The sequence below is a fragment of the Hyperoodon ampullatus genome (genome assembly GCF_949752795.1).
Source record: "Hyperoodon ampullatus genome assembly, chromosome: 7".
NCBI classification, from domain to species: Eukaryota; Metazoa; Chordata; class Mammalia; order Artiodactyla; family Ziphiidae; genus Hyperoodon; species Hyperoodon ampullatus.
The window spans coordinates 40,239,104-40,257,850 of NC_136920.1; the positions used below are offsets into that span (position 1 = coordinate 40,239,104).

General features: G+C 38.1%; 2 protein-coding genes across 3 annotated transcripts in view; one reads left to right on the forward strand and one right to left on the reverse strand.

Moving 5' to 3' along the window:
• Window positions 1–846: 846 nt before the first annotated feature.
• Window positions 847–5,626, reverse strand: ANKRD49 (ankyrin repeat domain 49; the record flags this gene model as incomplete). 2 transcript variants are annotated; one of them, XM_079709226.1, is made up of 3 exons in its annotated part: window positions 5,563–5,626; window positions 2,716–3,070; window positions 847–1,308 (listed from the first exon to the last, which is right to left on the reverse strand). In XM_079709226.1, exons 2-3 carry the CDS (start codon window positions 2,971–2,973, stop codon window positions 847–849), a joined length of 720 nt encoding a protein of 239 aa, XP_079565352.1. In that variant the 5' UTR covers window positions 2,974–3,070; window positions 5,563–5,626. The 2 variants fall into 2 exon arrangements, with proteins under 2 accessions (XP_079565352.1, XP_079565353.1); XM_079709227.1 differs by lacking the exon at window positions 5,563–5,626 and adding an exon at window positions 3,457–3,489.
• Window positions 5,627–6,672: 1,046 nt separating this feature from the next.
• MRE11 (MRE11 homolog, double strand break repair nuclease) overlaps window positions 6,673–18,747 on the forward strand; it is a gene marked incomplete at both ends in the record, with an annotated part of 68,221 nt that continues 56,146 nt past the window's right edge. The window contains 3 exons of the mRNA XM_079708582.1: window positions 6,673–6,692; window positions 9,485–9,617; window positions 14,416–14,576. Of these exons, the coding sequence (XP_079564708.1) occupies window positions 6,673–6,692; window positions 9,485–9,617; window positions 14,416–14,576 (314 nt within the window). The remainder of the gene's footprint in view (window positions 6,693–9,484; window positions 9,618–14,415; window positions 14,577–18,747) is intronic.

Sequence of the window (18,747 nt, forward strand, 5' to 3'; positions counted from 1 at the left end):
CCCTGGAAAAGAACACTTCCTGTGAACTTGAGAGACTAGATGAGCAGTGCCCAGCTCAGCAGGACCAGGGAGATAAAACTAGCTGGAGAGCAGATACGTTATGATCTGAACTAAGGTATAGTTGTGCGCGTGTCTGAAGGGTTGTGCTGACTCACCAGCAGCATAAGGAATATGCAGGTTGACCAGGGTGAGGTAGGATGGTCCACAGGATTGTGTGGATTGTGGGAGGGGGCAGTATATAAAATTCGTGGATTAAACACCTAGCTACTTCCTGAAAATGGCCTAGGTTCTAGAAAACAAAGATCTAGGTGTCTTGATTTTTTTTTAATTTACGAAGATTCAAGACACTAATATGTTCATTCTTACGGTTTACAATGAAAGCAAATGGCTATGGTGATGCAGAGAAGACAGCTGAACTGCACCAGTATATTAAGACTTTTAAACGAAATTCTGAGTTACCTGACCTTATAAAAATACACATTAATATACTAAATACTGCACAAAGATCTAGGATGGGGGAATATTTAAAAATACATTTCTCTTGGATCAGCACCAAAAATATCATTAGTTTTCTGTACAACTTGTGACAAGTTTTTCAGTATAGGTAAGTTAAAATGATTTGATAAAAATCACAAACACCACGGAAATCATTAAAGATATATCCAATCAACTTTCAAATACACTTTGACATCAAGGTCAGGCAATTCACTTGGAAGGATATTATCGTGAGTACCACTGAATTACTGTCCTAAGACTTTTGATGTCAACTTTGTAGGATGGGGACATTTCACATCTCACACAAAGGAGGCACTGGGACTTAGAAACTTAAGAAAATTATTAGAACCATTAAGACTGAGGTGAAGAATTTGTGCAGCCTTCCACAATTTCAAAGAGGTAGTGGTAGATGCTTGTCCTCCTGGCGATGTCAAATGCAGTTTCCTCCAGGTTGTTCTTCAGACCTGCTTTTATGTAGCGGTTCATCAGGAGGAGTTCAAGGGTATTTTTGCTGTCTCTGTTCCCAGCAGCAAGATGTAAGGGGGTCAAGAGGCCTTTTGTTTGGGCGTTGATATCTGCATCATGCTGCAGTAAGAAAGAAGCCACTCTGGTGTTATTCCACTTACAGGCACTGTGCAGGGGTGTCCAGCCATCCACAGTCACCGCATGAACATCTGCCCTGTGTGCGATCAGCTCCCGGACCACGTCTAAGTGTCCGCTGTAGGCTGCTCGATGGAGTGGGGTGTACCCATCTTCATCTCGAGTGTTCACGTGGGTGGCCTTTTCTGAAAGCAGTCTTCGCACTGTGGTCAGCTGAGAAGAAAATAGATCTTTTACAGATCCAACTCGAAATGAAACAATAAGCAAAGAAAATTAAACCGTCTAGTGGTGTTAGATTTAATTAAGTTAAATAAAAACTTCTTTGTTAGCAGATGACTGTAAAATAAAAAATAATATTTTTTTTAGGGGGGAACTGATTTAACAGTGAACAAGTCAGTGTTAACTATAAACTGTTGATTCTAAGAACATGATTCTCTGAATACCAAACCATACATTTATTCCTGGTCCAATGAAGGCTTATTGTATAAAAGCTATAGTCCTAGATGAATAATACAGGCTAGAATTGTATTAATATTTTATATCTCATCTGTGAAGAAAACATAGTAATGGAACAGACTGATCTTTCTGTAGTAGGATTACCACACCAATATACGTACTGTATAAAACTTTAAAAAATACCTACTGTATAGCACAGGGAACTCTACTCAATATTCTGTGATAACCTAAATGAGAAAAGAATCTAAAAAAGAATGAGTATATGTATATGTATAACTGAATCACTTTGCTGTACATCTGAAACCAGCACAACGTTGTAAATCAACTACACTCTAATTAAAAAAAAAACAAACTTCTTTTAACAGTAGAATACAATGGTAATGAGGAAGTCGAGATTAAGGAGCGCAATTCCTTCTAACTAAAACCACCTCAGATACATGTTTTCAGGAAGTGATTTTCAGTTTGGTCTGAGGACCTCTGGTGGGATGCAATCTGCTCTTGGCTTAAAAAGTTATCCAAAAATATAAGACCATTTAAGTTAGTAGTTATATTAACACAGACATGGGGGAACTTAGTAAAACAAGATACAAATGGCTAAGTGGGAAGAACAGATTTTGGCTGTTAAGCAGGGTCATCCTACTTGGACGATCCTGGGCAAATTAATGTTCCTGAATCTCAACTTCTTAATCTGTAAAAGGGAAGAATATGACATATCTTATAGGGATATATAAGGATTAAATCAATAATGTAGTAAGGCACATGGTATAGTTGGTATTTAATAAATGTTAATTCCCATCCTCTCTTTACTAAATACTTGTCTTTAGGATGATCCTGACTTAATATAAATGATTTAAAGATATAGATGACTGCTTGCTCTCTTTATAGTTAATTATTCTTAAAGATCCCCAAAATACCCATGTGACACTTTGTAGCTTACTATGTGTTTTCACGTACATTGCCTCTGTATAAAACCCTGTATGAGAGAGGCAGGTATTATGGTGGCCATTTTTACAGATAAGAAAATAGAGGTTCAGAAACAGTAGGATTTGCCCAAAGTTACAGACTAAAGCAAGATTCAGGACAGGTCTTCTGGCTTCCAATCTAATGCTTTTCCTACTAAATTAAGGTTTCCTCTTTAACTGTTCTTTTTTTTTTTTTTTTTACCCGATTTTTTTCAGCAGCCCAAAGAAGCAATTTGCTTGGATCTTTTTCCATTTTTTTTTCTTGCAATTGATACCACTCTTCAGTTTTTTCATCTTGCTCTTCATCTTCATCAGAATTCCCTACCCAGAGACTTTGGGTGCCAGTGGGAATAAGGTGTCCATGTGTTTCTAATAATTCAAGTTGGTTAAAGTGTTCAGAAAAGTCCAAGGAGTTCTCTGGGTCTGGTTTTCCATCATCATTTACTTTCTCTTTTTCCATTTCTACTACTATTCTAAATACAAAGCATTTCAAATGCCAGAGTATAAATAATCTTTCCAGAGATGAATTACATCTGCTTTATTTTATGCATCAAGATCTGAAACACAAACACAAAAATTAGGAGCAAAATTGTTATTGAGGCTTTATCAATAGCATAGATAAGTCTTGCAAATATACACAAATAAACCCTGTCTAAACTTTTTTGGTGTTTATTAATACCCTTAACATTCATTAAATATTGGAACTGATAGATTTCAGTTATCTTTATTTTTAATATTGTTTTTCTACTAAGTCAGTGGTTATAACACTATTTTGAATCTATTGGTTCACATACTATATTGTTTTATGCTAACAGTGATTAAATGCTTGAAGCTTTTAAATTAAAACTAATAAAGATAAGCACATTCACGATTTTTATAGACTAGACACACAGAAGCTATAAAGCAGGAGCAAAAATTTTTAGTTCCTAAAAAAACTACTTACAAGAATCAGAGATGCTTAGAGATGGAATAGCCCCCAAAGGACATGTGTCCCAATCTGTCATCAATGCAGATATCTTTATCATGACATCTGTAATAATCAACCTATTTCTACTTTAACAATTTCAGGCTTAGGAAAATTCACTGCTTTAAAAAGTAGTCCTATTCATTGACAGACAACTATAGTTCTTCTTGTTGGCTTCTTGGCTATAGTTCTTATAGTTGGCTTCTTGTTTTGAAACAGAACTTTGGCTGTCATTTACTCCTTCATTCAACAAAGATGAATAGAATGCCTGGTATGTGCCAGTCTCTGGGTACTGGGATTCAGTAATGAACAAGATCCACGTCTTAACCTCAAGAAGCTTCCTGTCTCGTCAGGGAGAATGGCAAAGACAGTGTTTAAGTGCTATGATAAGTCCATATCTAGATATGATGAATATACAGGAAGGTCATAATTAACCCAGTCCTCAGGGAGTAGAGAAGGCTTCCTGAAGGAAATGATATTTATTCTGCTAGGCTGCCATAACAATTTATAAACCAATATCAGCTTAAAGAGTTATGCAGCATATTAAACTTTAACCAATTAAACAAAATGAGAATATTTAAAAAATATTTCTCAGCTTCCCAACTATATTTGTCGAAATCTTATCAGTCTTTCATGACTCTTCTCAGATGTTGCCTCCTTCATTAAGTCTTGAGCCTCCAAATGAGATCTCTCTCTAGCTTCTACTTTTTGTGTGCTACATACTGTTTTATTTCACCACTAATTTTGTTCTTGTTTTAGTCTCTTAAAAGATTGTAGGCTTAAGGATAGGGACTATATTTAACTTACATTTATGTCCCACTTATATATAGCAAACATTAAGAAATATTTGTAGAATTAAACAGAATTAAAGCCCTGTCACTTGATTTTGCTTGGAATGGATTCTGAGAAATCTGAGAGTTAGTCGTGTACCCCTAAGATACTGATTTATTTCTACCTAATTTTCAGGAGCTTTAATTGATACAATCCTAATGCATCATCAGATTTTATTACTACTGCCAAGAGCATTAAAGTCAAGTTTAAACTTATCACGCATGACCAATACCTTCTCTGGACCTGTTACTTTGTTGCACAATGAAAGGACTGTACTAAAGGATTTCCAAAGACTGTCCAACTTTCCAGAGTCAATCGAGAGACGCTATCAGAAAGGCTTTATGTTCTAATATTTTCACTTTCCTCAAACTGTTCTCTGAACCTTGCAATACAAAAGTGATCACAAATCTACTCATTAAACACTTTATTAAATACCTTACTGTATAGTTCACTTGTCATTTGTATCAACCACAGTAACATTATAGCACAGATCTTATACCCCCCTTTCCTTTTCATAAAAACTTTTTATAATTTAAATTTACTGTTCCAGGTAAAATAAATTACATATAAAAATTTCTTAATGGATTTAATTTAAAAAGTCAAACCCAGGTGCATCTCCCTGATTCAGGACTTAAAGAGCCGATCAAGATACCTACTTGATGATACTCCACCAAGAACTAGGGTATGTTTTTTAAAGATCACATTCCATAAGAGATCTAAACTATGTTAACTCTTAACAACTCAGTGACAGGTGGGGCCGTAAACCCCATTTTACAAGTGAAGGCGCTGAGGTTCAGACAGATTAAAACAACTTTCCATGGAAATAAAAGGCCAAATTTTCTAATTCAGAAGTTTCACATTGTTTTTTAATGTACTCTATTTTACTGCTGTCAGCACAAAGCAATGCAGATGTGCTGAACCCGGGATCCAGGCAGACAATAAGGGGACGCAGGGAAAGGCTTGTAAACTGGAGTCCGAATGCTCAGTCTCTGGGGAGTGGAGGTGAGGGAGAAGACCACCAGTCCCGGCCCTCCAGCACCACTGGTCACTTCACAGGCCCAGGAGTCGCGTCTGCGGCCTTCCGAACTTCTACGAGCGAAGAAGCCGCTCCAGCCCTACTTAGGACCCACGACGCGGCCCGATTTGCAGGGCTCGGCAGGGGTCGACAGGGGACCCGCCCCTTTGGGCCCAGGAGTTCTTAGGTGGCGCCAGGCGACCAGGGAGCGTGGCCCCGGACAAGAAAGACCTACCCACCTTAGAGAGGGGAAAATCGCCGCCAGAAAGCTCGCTTCCGGGGTTCTTCCCCCGGGCTACTCAGGATTGGCTCCTGTATGAGGGCGGGTCCTCGCTGCAACTTTTTCTGCTACCTTACGGCAGTCAGCAGCCAATGAGAGGAGCTGAAGCGCCTACGTCATTTATGAGGTATCGCGAGAGAAGGAGGTGCTTTTTCTCTCCCGCTTAATTCAGGTTTATGGCCAAGCATCTTCTCAGGCGGTGGTGTTGCTTTTCTTCTCACGAATCTCCCTCCTTCCCGGGTAAAAGACAGCCTCGGGTTCCAGGGTGGGGCTTTGGAGAGTCCAGATGTGGGGTAGTTTAGGAGTCGCTTTCTGTATCTGCAGGATCGCGGGCGGAAGCCCAGAGAGGATTGACTCTGGGCCGAGTAGGCTCGGGAGGAGCCTGGGAGGTTTCCGCGTTCTGGTTTCTGAGGGTCCGGTGGTGCGGGGCTGCTGAGGCTTAGAATCCCCACCGAACCAGGAATCCGGACGTGGGAGGGGTCGTTCCGCGGTGGCAGCCCCTCCTCCCCAAAGATCCTGGCCATTTTCCTTAAACTACGTGTTTCTGCTTATTTACACTAGCTTTAAACGTGGACCCCCTATCTTTTCAAAACAAGCCCATTCCTTTAAAAATTTTTTTGTGTTTAAGCAGGAAATACGGGGTCGCCTCATGCTCCAGAGTAGCCCATGCATGCAACTTAAACATTTCTGCACATCCAGAGTTCGTGTGCTAAACCAGAACTATTGGGTGTGACCCTTTTTGCCCATTCATTTAACAAGCATTAGCTTCCCATGGGGCATAGAAAGGGAAACAGGAGAGGAGCTTAATCATAATGGTGAAACTAGAGTGTCACTGGAGATATGTTTTTCTGTTTTGTTTTTTAAGCTCTGAAAATAAAAGTATAGTAGGTGCTTAACTGAAAATGAGACACTTCCAAAATTGCCAGTCTGCTTTTTAAAAATGTGTTTTAAATAATATAATTTTGTTTTAGAATTTGGAATCGAGTGAGTTTTCTGACGTGTTTGAGCACAGGACCCAGGGGTACTTGGAGAGAGAAGTGGTCCTGGAGGAGCTGGACTGATCATAGAAATGAATCCTGCAGATGCTCTGTAAGCACCTGTCTTCCGAAGTCGTCTTTGTTGCTTTGGGTTTCTACAGTCTGTCAACTATGATCACCATAAAAGAAAACTTATTTAATAAATTATGAGTAAATAAAGACCTTGCCTCTGAATACAAGTGTTAGTCATCAAAATGAATATTTGGAATGGTTAACAATTCATGCTATATGTTTATTAACTAAAGATAATATGCAGCTATAGATTGGGGTTTTTCAGTAGGTTGGCATATTGCTATATAAGTTTATGTTCTTACGTTTTGTCTTAAACTATTGAAGCTATAAATATGCCTGAACTAAGTCTTACTAGCTAATGCAAGTCTTTTTTTTTTCTTTCTTAATTAATTAATTTTTGGCTGCGTTGGGTCTTCATTGTTGTGGCGGGCTTTCTCTACCTGCGGCGAGCGGGGTTGCAGTGTGCAGGCTTCTCATTGCGGTGGCTTCTCTTGTTGCAGAGCTCGGGGCTCTAGGCGCGCGGGCTTCAGTAGTTGTGGCGCACGGGCTTAGTTGCTCCGCAGCATGTGGGACTTTCCCGGACCAGGGATCAAACCCGTGTCCCCTGCATTGGCAGGGGGATTCTTAACCACTGAGCCACCAGGGAGGTCCTAATGCAAGTCTTTTAAAGCAGATTTTTAAAGAAGTAAATTGCTTTAGTACTGAATAAATTGGAAATGAATCTGACTAAAATGAAAATAAATAAAAGGACTAGAAAAGTTATGTGGAAAAAGCTTCAAACTTGGAATCTTTCACCCTTGTTTTAATATCTTTTTATCTATCTATCTGTCTATCTTTCTAACTATCTATCTATGTATCCATCTATGTATCTAATCTATCTAGGCTGCACTGGGTCTTCGTGGCAGCGCGCCCGGTCTTCCTTGCAGTGCACGGGCTTCTCTAGTTGCGGGCTCTAGCGCGCGTGGGTTTAGTAGTTCCGGTATGCGGGCTTAGTTGCGGCATGCGAGGTCTTAGTTCCCCAACCAGGGATTGAAGCCGGGCCCCCTGCATTGGGAGCGCAGAGTCTTAACCACTGGACTACCAGGGAAGACCCCTTAATTTCTTAATTAGCATTGTGTAACCTTGGACAAGTTAGCAAGCCTCTAAATTTTGTCTCCATTTCTTCATTTGTATAATTGGATTACAAATGACTCTCAGGGCTTCCCTGGTGGTGGCGCAGTGGTTAGGAATCCGTCTGCCAATTCAGGGGACACGGGTTTGAGCCCTGGTTGGGGAAGATCCCACATGCCACCGAGCAACTAAGCCCGTGCGCCACAACTACTGAGCCTGCGCTCTAGAGCCCGTGAGCCACAACTCCTGAGCGCACGTGCCACAACTACTGAAGCCCACGCGCCTATACTCCGTGCTCCGCAACAAGAGAAGCCAACGCAATGAGAAGCCCGTGCACCGCAACGAAGAATAGTCCCTGCTCTCTGCAAGTAGAGAAAGCCAGCTCACAGCAATGAAGACCCAGTGCAGCCAAAAAAATTTAAAAAAAAATGACTCTTAGATTAATTCTCATATTTAAGTGAGAGACCTCAAGGGAAAATACCTTACAAATTGCTATGGAAGTCTGGGTAGTAATGTGATCTGAAAGTATTCTGACTTACCTGTATGTGTATAGCAATCAGAACTGTACATATCATTTTGAAGTTTCTGAAGAGAAATCTTTTCTGGAAGATTCTCTTATGTATAAAGATTTGAATTTTGGAGATATATATAAAAATTTTTTTGAAGTTCGTATGGTTTAGTGAAAACAGCCTGAGTGTTAATACCGGGTTTTAGTTCCATTTCTACCATTTTGTTTCATGATAAATCAGTTAATTTCTCTGTATATAGCTTTCTAGTTTTTCAGAGATAACAATACTTAACCTATTTACGTGTGGGAGTTGAGATGAGATCAGGGATACCAAAATATTTTAAAGACAATTAAAAGTTATATTAAGGGCTTCCCTGGTGGCGCAGTGGTTGAGAGTCCGCCTGCCGATTCAGGGGACACGGGTTCGTGTCCCCGTCCGGGAAGATCCCACATGCCGCAGAGTGGCTGGGCCCGTGAGCCATGGCCGCTGAGCCTGCGTGTCCGGAGCCTGTGCTCTGCAACAGGAGAGGCCACAACAGTGAGAGGCCCACGTACTGCAAAAAAAAAAAAGTTATATTAAGTTTAAGAGAGAATTAATAAATATCATATTGCTGCTTCACATGGAAGTACTTTTGAATACTACCAAATTTAAATGGCATTGTAAATTAGTTTTGTTACTTGGCCAAAGTCATTAATGAAAAACTAACTTTGTGTGGAGAGCAAACCTCTTCAGGGGCCTGGATGTAAGTTACTAGTTTATTAGGATAAAAATCTACTTATAAAGTAAGGGGAAGGGCTTTTTAAATTAACCAGTTAATTCGAATTTTCCTGGGAAAGTGCAAAGTAGATAAATAACAAGTTTATATACTGGGATCAAATCCTCTTGGATTTTTGCTGCGGAACAGAGCAGGAGAACAACCAAGCTTTCAAATCCAGGTTACATAGTTTATGAAACTGGTTGTAATGAGGTTATCCATTTCTGAAGCAGTTACAGAAGCTTTTAAAAATGTGTGTACATTTGTTCTGCTTTGTATTAGTGGTAAGAAAACTGTGACGTTAATGGTCTGTTGAATGCTTAAAATTTTTGGACCTAGTTTAGGGCTAGAAAAATGATTTTATGTCATAACTGCTATTATTTTATAGATTTAGGTTTCAGTTTGCTTGAACATCCTTTTAACGAATTACATTGATGTGTTTCTTCTTCTTAAATACAGTGATGATGAAAATACATTTAAAATCTTAGTTGCAACAGATATTCATCTGGGATTTATGGAAAAAGATGCCGTCAGAGGAAATGACACGTTTGTAACACTTGATGAAATTTTAAGACTTGCCCAGGAAAATGATGTGAGTTTAGTTTGCATTTTTGCAATTTCTACCAAGTTCCCTTACTCAACTTGCTCTTTTTCCTTTAAAGATTGTTTAAAAGTGTGAGTGTTTGTTTTATAGGCCCATGTGTTCACACTGCCTGCTTAAATATCAGTATACTGAAAGCCCAGAGCAGATTTTGTGTGCTTTATTCCCTGAATTCAAGTAGGAGCTACTTTTGCAAATAGTCTGTAAAAATTTACAAATATTTACAGTGTTTACTGAGTGCAGTATCCTGTGGTAGTTTCTATTTGAAATGTAAAGATGACTGTCATAGTTTCTGCTTTCAAAGAACATGCAGCAAACAAATCAGTATGTGAGATATGATAAATGTCAAAAATGCTCAGATGCAAGAGCCATAAGATTATAAACAGCATTTCCTGGGAGTTTGGAGGTAGAAGAGATCACATTTAGATGAGGATAGCAAGATGAGGTGAATGAAGTGGCATTTAACTTGGGCTTAGAAGGATGGTAGGCTTTTAATGAGTGAAGAGCAAAGAGAGTGTACACCTCCCGTGAAGCAGTAGGAAGGGCACAGAGGTGAGATGATTGGTCCATTAGGGGTACAGCAGCTGTTCGGCTCACTGGTAGGGCGCATGTTAGAAAGCGCGCTGAAAGACTAGAAATGTGGTTTGAGCTGCATCAGGAGCTTCAAATACCAGATTGAGGAGTTCGTCCCCAGTTTAATAGAAAGTCTTCTGGCAACAGAGTACAGCATGAAGGCAAGATAAGTTGGAGGCTTTTTAAAAGTGGTGCCATGGAATGGAAAAGAGGAAGTGAATGCAGAAGATAATACAAAGAGAGGATTTGGATACTTTGGTTAGTCAGTCGTAGGGGGTGGGGATGAGGGAGAAGGGGATGACGGTGACTCTGGAGTGTATTATGTTTGGGTGGATGGTGGTACCAATAATAGAAGTAGGTTTTAAATAAGGAAGATTTCTTCCTTATTTTCATACTTCCTTATAACATCCTTCTTTATGTGGGAAGGTGATGAATTCTGATTGAGACCATTTGAGTTGGAGATTCCAATAGGACATTCAAGGAAACATTCCAGCAGACAGTTGAAATGTCCATCTCGAGCCCAAAAGACAGCTGGGGGATAAACATAAATTCTGGGGACTTGCAAACTTCAACCTTGACTTTTCCTCAGAGTTCTCTTCAGTTTTTCTGCAAGTCCTTTGGTTCTTATTCCCAAATGTATACAAGTGGAACCTCTCTACTATTTTCTACCTTCATGTCTGTAAACATAGTCCAAAACTTTTGTCATATTTTGCTGGACTGCAGTAGCTCCCCTTAGGTTTTTTTACTTCCATTCTTTCCCCCTACAGTATTCAGCATAGCAGCCAAAGTGAACTTACAAAAATCATGTCAGATCATGTCACTGTGCTGCTTATAATCTTCTAAGTGGCCTTCCACTGAATCTAGAATAAAAATTAAACTACATGGTTCAGTGTGATCTGGCCCCTGCCAGGAGACTTCATCTCCTTCCACTCTGCCTGGTTGGTTTGTGCTTCATCCATACAGAGATGTTTGTTCTACTCTGGTACCTCTGCATGTTTTTCTCTTCCTGCTCAGAGCACCTTGATCTTGCCAGGGTTGACTTCTCAGTTCTCAATTCAAGTTTTAGCTTTTTTGGAGAGGTCTTCCCTGATGTCTCCAAACACTCTTACCACATTACTCATTTTTTTTATAGCACCATCTGAAATAATTTATTGAATTATTTACGTGTTTATTATCTTCTCCACTAGAAGGTGAACTCCATGAGAATGAAAAATCTTTTTTGTTTGCTCGTGTGTATCCTAGTACCTAGAAAGGATCTGGCAAGCAGTAGGCACTCTTTTTTTTTTTTTTTTTTTGCGTTACGCGGGCCTCTCACTGTTGAGGCCTCTCCCGTTGCGGAGCACAGGCTCCGGACGCACAGGCTCAGCGGCCATGGCTAACGGGCCCAGCCGCACCGCGGCATGTGGGATCTTCCTGGACCGGGGCATGAACCTGTGTCCCCTGCATCGGCAGGCGGACTCTCAACCACTGCGCCACCAGGGAAGCCCAGTAGGCAGTCTTATAAATGTGTCTCCTTTTACCCTGAGGGCAGAGAAATTTGCAGTCAAAGAAGGTCTGTTTCCTGCCAGAGAATCCTCTGTCCTTTCTTTTCTAACTCTTAGGTGCTGAAGTATTTCTTACCCTGAACACGAGCTTTTTTTTTTTTTTTTTCTTTACCTTGTCCTTTCCTTCCCTTCCATTTCCTCCTGTTTCCCCTCCCTGCATCCTTTAATCTTAACTGCCCCCTCCCAGCTACAGCCCCATACTGGTACTTCCAAATGCATGTTTACTTTCCCCCATCATTTGTGTTTATTATTTCTTCTTATTGAAATCTAAATTCTTCCCGATTTTTAAGTCCTCTATTTTGTGGAACCAGCCTTATTTCTACTCTCTAGTTCTTTGGAATCTTTTTTTTTTTTTTTTAACTTTTAATGTTGAAACAATATCAATCTTACATAAGCATTGCAAGAATAGTACAAATAATTCCTTACCCTTCACTGAGATTTTCCTACACTTTACTACATTTGATTTATTCTCTCTCTTCATAAACACACACACACACTTTTTCTGAACCATTTGAGAGTAAATTACATATGTAACCACCATGCACTTATCAAAACCAGGGAATTATGTTGATTCAGTACGATCATGTAATTCTAAGATGCTGCCAGTTGTCTCGACAAAGTCTGTCATAGCAGTTTGGGGGCAGGTCAGTGGTGTCCAGATCCCAATCCAGGATTACATTTTGCATTTAGTTGTCATGTCTCTTTAGTCTCTTGTAATCTGGGATGTTTTCTCTGTCTGCCTTGTCTTTCATGACCCTGACATTTTTTGAAGAGTCCAGGGTAGTTACTTTTGCAGAATATTCCTCAGTTGGATATGTCTGATGTTTCCTCATGAGTAGATTCACTTTGGGCAGGAATACCACAGAAGCAAGTTGTGTTCTCAGTGATCCCTGGAGTCACAAACCAGTTTTTAAAAATATTAAAAAAATTTTTTTTTGTTGTTTGTGGTAAAATACACATACCATAAAACTTACCATCCTAAGCATTTTTAAGGGTACAGTTGAGTAATGTTAAGCACATTTGCATGGTTGAGTGACCAACCTCCAGAACTCTTTTCGTCTGGTAAAAGTGAAACTATATCATTTAAACAACTATTTCTCTTTCCCCTCCCCTGTAAAAATGTTTGTTTGCTTTGTTGTTTTTGTTTTGTTTCTTCTATGCCTTGGATTATGATCATTTTCTCCCTTTACTCAAATCATGTTTAGTTTTGAAGACCTGGCTTAAATCCCACATTTTTATTGAAGTCTCTCTGACTGTTGTCAGGGCAGAAATCTTTTCCTTCTTCCCTTCTAAGTTCCCTGGCTGGTCTAATAATTAAGTTGACGTAAGACAGATTAACAGGGTAGAAACAAATTTCATATGTATGGGAGCCCCACAAAAATATGAGACTCCTCAGCAGTGAAGTAATTGAGGCTTATCTGCCATCCTGAGCTAAGAAGGGGAAAGGAGTCTGGGGCTTTAAAGGGGAAGAAGACAATGCACAGGAAGATGAGAAGATCACATGTTTGGTAAACAGGTGTTTGCCATGCCATGCGATGTCTTTCTGATATCAGAAATTATCTCTGGTAATAGCTCTCTTCCTGGTACATGCCCCCTATCCAAATTCTTTTAGGCTGTTTAGAGAGAGGTAAAAAAGCTTTTTCTGACTCTGCTGGGTCTTAATTGCCTTCAGCTCAAAACAGTCCACATTGCCAAAGTGGTCCATTTTGTGGAGACATATTCTCCTGCCCTCACTACTGCTGCCCTCACTACATGGTGCTCTGTATTGCTGGGTTCTTTTGTATAATTTTGTATAATAAAGAACTTAATCAAGTTTCTTTAAGTAGATTGTACACTTTTGAAATAATTAAGAACTTAATCAAGTTTCTTTAAGTAGATTGTACACTTTTGAAAGTGTGTTGGACTTTCTTTCTGTGTGATTTCCCTTCTCTCTGGTTGTTCCTGAATGCTGTTCCTCGAAATCTTGTTTATCCTTCGTGGTGCAACTCGGATGCCACCATGTTAGCCCATTCTTCCCAGATGTTGTCCTCAGGTGAATTTCCTCCTCTCAGTTGGAATTAATTGTAATGTCATCTCTACTCCTGGTTTGTTTATATATCTGTTCTAGTGCGTGTCAGAGTCTGACTTACGTTTAGATGCTTAGCAGTTTGTCTCTCCTATTAGATTTTGAACATATTTAGGATAGGGATTGTCATTTATCCATCACACTCAGTATAGGGTATGGCACATTGTCTGTATTTAATGAGGGCAGGGACATGATATATTTTGTAGATTGCTATTTCCTTAGCTGCCAGTGCCTGTAGGGACTCCAAATAATTGTTGAATGAATCAAATGAATAATTTGGATTGAATCTGCTGTCCCTTCCATAGGTTTCATTAAAGTGCTAAGTTTATGTTTGATTTGGATAACTTTAAAAAAAGAAGTATGATCACTTTGGGTAGTGTGAGTTAGAAACTTGGTGTAGTAATTTGAAGATGGCCTTTTTGAAGGTGGTCTAGGAACCTAAGCTGAAGTCATATTAATAACCAGATTGAAAGGCCCTTTAACTAAACAAAATATGAAACTTTAAATCTCCACACATAATTGTATCTTTTACAAGATTTTTTTCTATCTCTTTTAAAAATTTTATCTATAAAACATACTAATTTTCACACTATTTTCTGTTGTTTAGGTGGATTTCATTTTGTTAGGGGGTGATCTTTTTCATGAAAATAAACCCTCAAGAAAAACAGTACATAACTGCCTCGAGTTATTAAGAAAATATTGCATGGGGGATCGTCCTGTACAGTTTGAAATTATCAGCGATCAGTCAGTCAACTTCGGTTTTAGTAAGTAAGTATATTTAAATGCTTAAATGAATGTTTCCTTATGATATTTAATATTACATGTATGTATAATATATAATATTTTCTGTATAAGACACATGAACACGGTAACAATTAGCCATTTTACCTTCACTATAAGCTATTTCCTTGGTAAATGTAGTTCTTTGAATTTTCTGTACATTGTTGTATTAAATTCTATTTCCCTAATTAATAGTGAGATGAGTAACTTCTCAAATTTTTTTTGTACATTTGGTATCTCTTCTGTTCATATCCTTTGTCCATTTTAAAAATCGGAATATTTTTGTCTTTTCCTATTGAATTTGCAGGAGTTATTTCTAGATATTAAGCCTTTGTTAAGCATGTATTTTTTCCCAGTCAGTGGATTGTCTTTTGACTTTGTTTACAGGACCTTTTGATGACAGAAATATTTAATTTTGATGTTCATAGTCAAACACTTTTTTTTTTCTTTAATATTTGTACTTTGGGGACTTATTTACAATATCCACCTAGAACCCCATGTCATAAAGGTACTCTGTTTTTTCTTAAACATCGTACAGGACACCACATTGCATTTAGTTGAAATGGTCTCAAAATCTCCTTTCACCTATGCCAGTCTTTTCCAGACAGTCACTGACACTTTTGAAGTGTACTGGTCAGATATTTTGTAGAATGTCTCTCAACTTGGGTTCTTCTCGTGATTAGACTAGGGTTATTGGTTTGGGGGAAAGAATATTCTTTATAGGTGAAGTGCCCTTCTCAGTATGTAAGGAGTACATGCTATCAACATGGCCTGCACTGGTGAGGTTAACCTTGGTCACTTGGTTAAGATGGTGTCTTGCAGGTTTCTCCACTGTCAAGTTACTATTTTTCCCTTTCCATATACTGTTTGTTAGAAGAGAGTAGCTAAGTCCAGCCCACACTCGAAGCGAGGGAGTTACGTTTCACTTCCTGGAGAGAGCAAAGAGTATCAAAGAATTTATGGGCGTGTTAAAACCACTACAGTAATTAGTAAATATTTTAGGGGAGGCTATGCAACTATTCTGTTTCTCCTTAAAGTTTCTCCAATAATTTTAGCATTTGTCAGTGGCTCTTGCCTACAGCAGTTTTAACTGTGGTGTCCTAATGGTGATTTTCTAAACATTTCCCACATTCTTTCTGCATTTATTAATTGGAATAGTTCTGTAAAGATTTGTCCCTTGTCCCCCATTTGTTTATTTATTTATTCAATTGTCTATATCAGTAGGAATTTATTCAATTGTTTATATCAGTATGAACTCATTTTTTTTCCTTTGAATTGTAATTTAATACTATTATAATCTATTTTGTTGCTCAAATAAATTGTTCCAACTTTAGCCATTGGGCACTCTTTCAGACCACCTCTTGGGGCCTTTCAACATGCCGTCATCTTTTTTCCCCCCTTTTTGGCACTGTAAGATGCTCCAGGCTAATTTTGTATTTTCTTTTCCCTAGCTTTAGACTCATCCATTTCTTCAAGGAGTCTTGGTTCCTTTTGGAATGGTATTTGGAAGCTAGAATCTGGATGCTAGGCATGCACATGGCTATTGTCTTGTCACTGCTTCTAGGCTCTCTCAGTGCACAGAGCTTAAATACACACACGCACACACACATATATTATACACACATGTATACATGTAAATGTAAAAAAATATATATATATATATAAAGTAACCCCTGAAAACAGACATAGCTATATTTATTTCTTATCTATTTGTATATATATATTTTAAAAATGAGTTTATATTGGGAGGTAAATTTTTGGAGATTTTTTTATGTAAGAAAATGGCTAATTTTAACTTCGGATTGATAATTTGGCTGAGTATAGAATTGGATTTTAAAACATTCTTTTAATTTTTAACATATGTCCTTGTTTTTAAGAATTCTGATCAGTCTTTACCTGTCTTCTATTCAAATCTAAAACTATTATTTTTAAACTGCTTCACCCACCCCATAGATGTGTTTACCCCATAGATGTGTTTACCTCTTTCTTTGCTTACTATTGCTGTTTCTTATGTTTCATTCCTTTTGTCTAGATTCAGTTTCCTTTCCGAAGTACAGTTTTTAGTAGTTTTTCACTGCCTGTCAGTAAACTCTTATTTTTTAGTGCTTTTGAGGAGTCTTGCTATCATTTTAGTTGCTGGAAAAGCAGTATAACATAGCGCTTAAAAGCATGGATTCTGGTATAAGACTGTCTGAGTCAAATCCTAGATCTGCCCTACCTTAGTTTCATTATTATAAGATGGGAAAATAATAGTGCTAATCTTACAGAATTGTTGTTAGGAGTAGTTGAGTTAATAAGAAAATTGCTTAGAATAGTAGCTGGCATAAAGAAAGCACTCAGGTAACCATTAAGTTTTTCTCATTGCCCTTAGCATTTTGCAGCCTTACTGTGACATATTTAGTTGTGGATTTAGTTCTATTTATCCTGTTTGGGCTACATGCATTTCAAACTAAGAATTTTTTTTGCAGCAATTTTGGAAAATTTGGAAAATTCTTATCCAGTATGTTTTCTGTTTCCTATTCTTTTTCTTTCTGAAAATTATTTATATTTTACCCACTTTTTAATATTCCCTATAACTTTATCTCTTTGTACTATATTTTGGATAATTTTCCCTCTGGTTTACTAGTTCATGTGAAAAATAGACCAAAAAAAAAAAAAAAAAAGATAGGGAAACTCTGAGAAAAGAAGACTACTAAGTACTGACTAGCTCAATTCAATCCCTATCAAAATTCCAATGGCATTTTTCACAAAAATAAAACAACCAACAGGTACATGAAAAGGTGCTCAACATCACTAATCATCAGGGAAATGCGTATCAAAACCACAATGAGATATCATCTCACACCTGTTAGGATGTCTGTCATCAAAAAGATAAGGGAGAACAAGTGTAGGAGAGGGTGTGGAGAAAAGGGAACCCTTGTGCACTGTTGGCGGGAATGTAAATTTGTGCAGCCACTATGGAGAACACTGTGGAGGTTCCCCCCCAAATTAAAGGTAGAATTATTATGTGATCCAGCAATCCTACCTCTGGGTGTATATCCAAAGGAAATGCAAATGGGATCTCAAAGAGATAATCTGCACTCCCACATTCATTGCAGCATTATTCACAGTGGCCAAGAGATATGGCAACAACATAAGTGTCCATCAGTGGAAGAAAGGATAAAGTTGTGATATATGTATGTGTGTGTGTGTGCAGATATATATGCACACACACAGCCATGTATATATATATATATTCAGCCATGAGAAAGGACATCCTTTCATTTGAGACAACATGGATGGACCTTGAGGGCTTTATGCTAAGTAAAATAAGTCAGACGGAGACAAATACTGTGTGCTATCACTTATACAGTATATGGAATCTGAAAAAGCTGAACTCATATAAATGGAGACTAGAATGGTAGTTACCAGGAGCAGGGAGTTGGGGGAAAAGGGGAGATGTTGATCAAAAAAATATATAATTTTCAGTTTAAAAATGAATAAGTTCTCAGGATCTAATGTACAGCATAGTGGTTATAGTTAGTAATATTGTATTTTATACTTGAAAGTTTCTAAGAGAGTAGATCTTAAATATTCTCATTACGAAAAAGAAATGGCAATTATGTGACATGATGCAGCTGTTAAGCTAGGTGTGTGTGAAGCTTAAAGTGGTAAGTAAGCTATAGTGGTTATCATTTTGCAATATATGAGTGTATCAAATCAACACATTGTATACCTTAAAGTTATACAATGTTACATGTCAATCATATCACAATAAAGCTGGAAAAAAGAAAGTATATTATAATGCTACAATAATTTAAAAAGTGGTATGACTCATGAATTGATAGGCAGATAAGTGGAAGAGTATAGAAATTCCAGAAATAGCCACAATACATGTGGGAATTTAGTATTTGATAAAGGTGGTATCTCGTATCTCCACAAAAAATATAGCTTATTCAATAAAAGAACCAGAAGAAACTGTTAGACATTTTTAAAAAAAGATCTGGATGTGAAAAAGACTTTTCTAAGTATTAACACAAACCCAGAATCCATAAAAAAAAGATTGATATGTTTGTCTTTGTAAAAGTAAATTTCTGCATGGCAAGAGCCTCCCAAAGCAAAGTCAAAAGTCTGGGTTCAACCAGGAAGAATATTTGCAACTCATGGCAAATTACGGTCT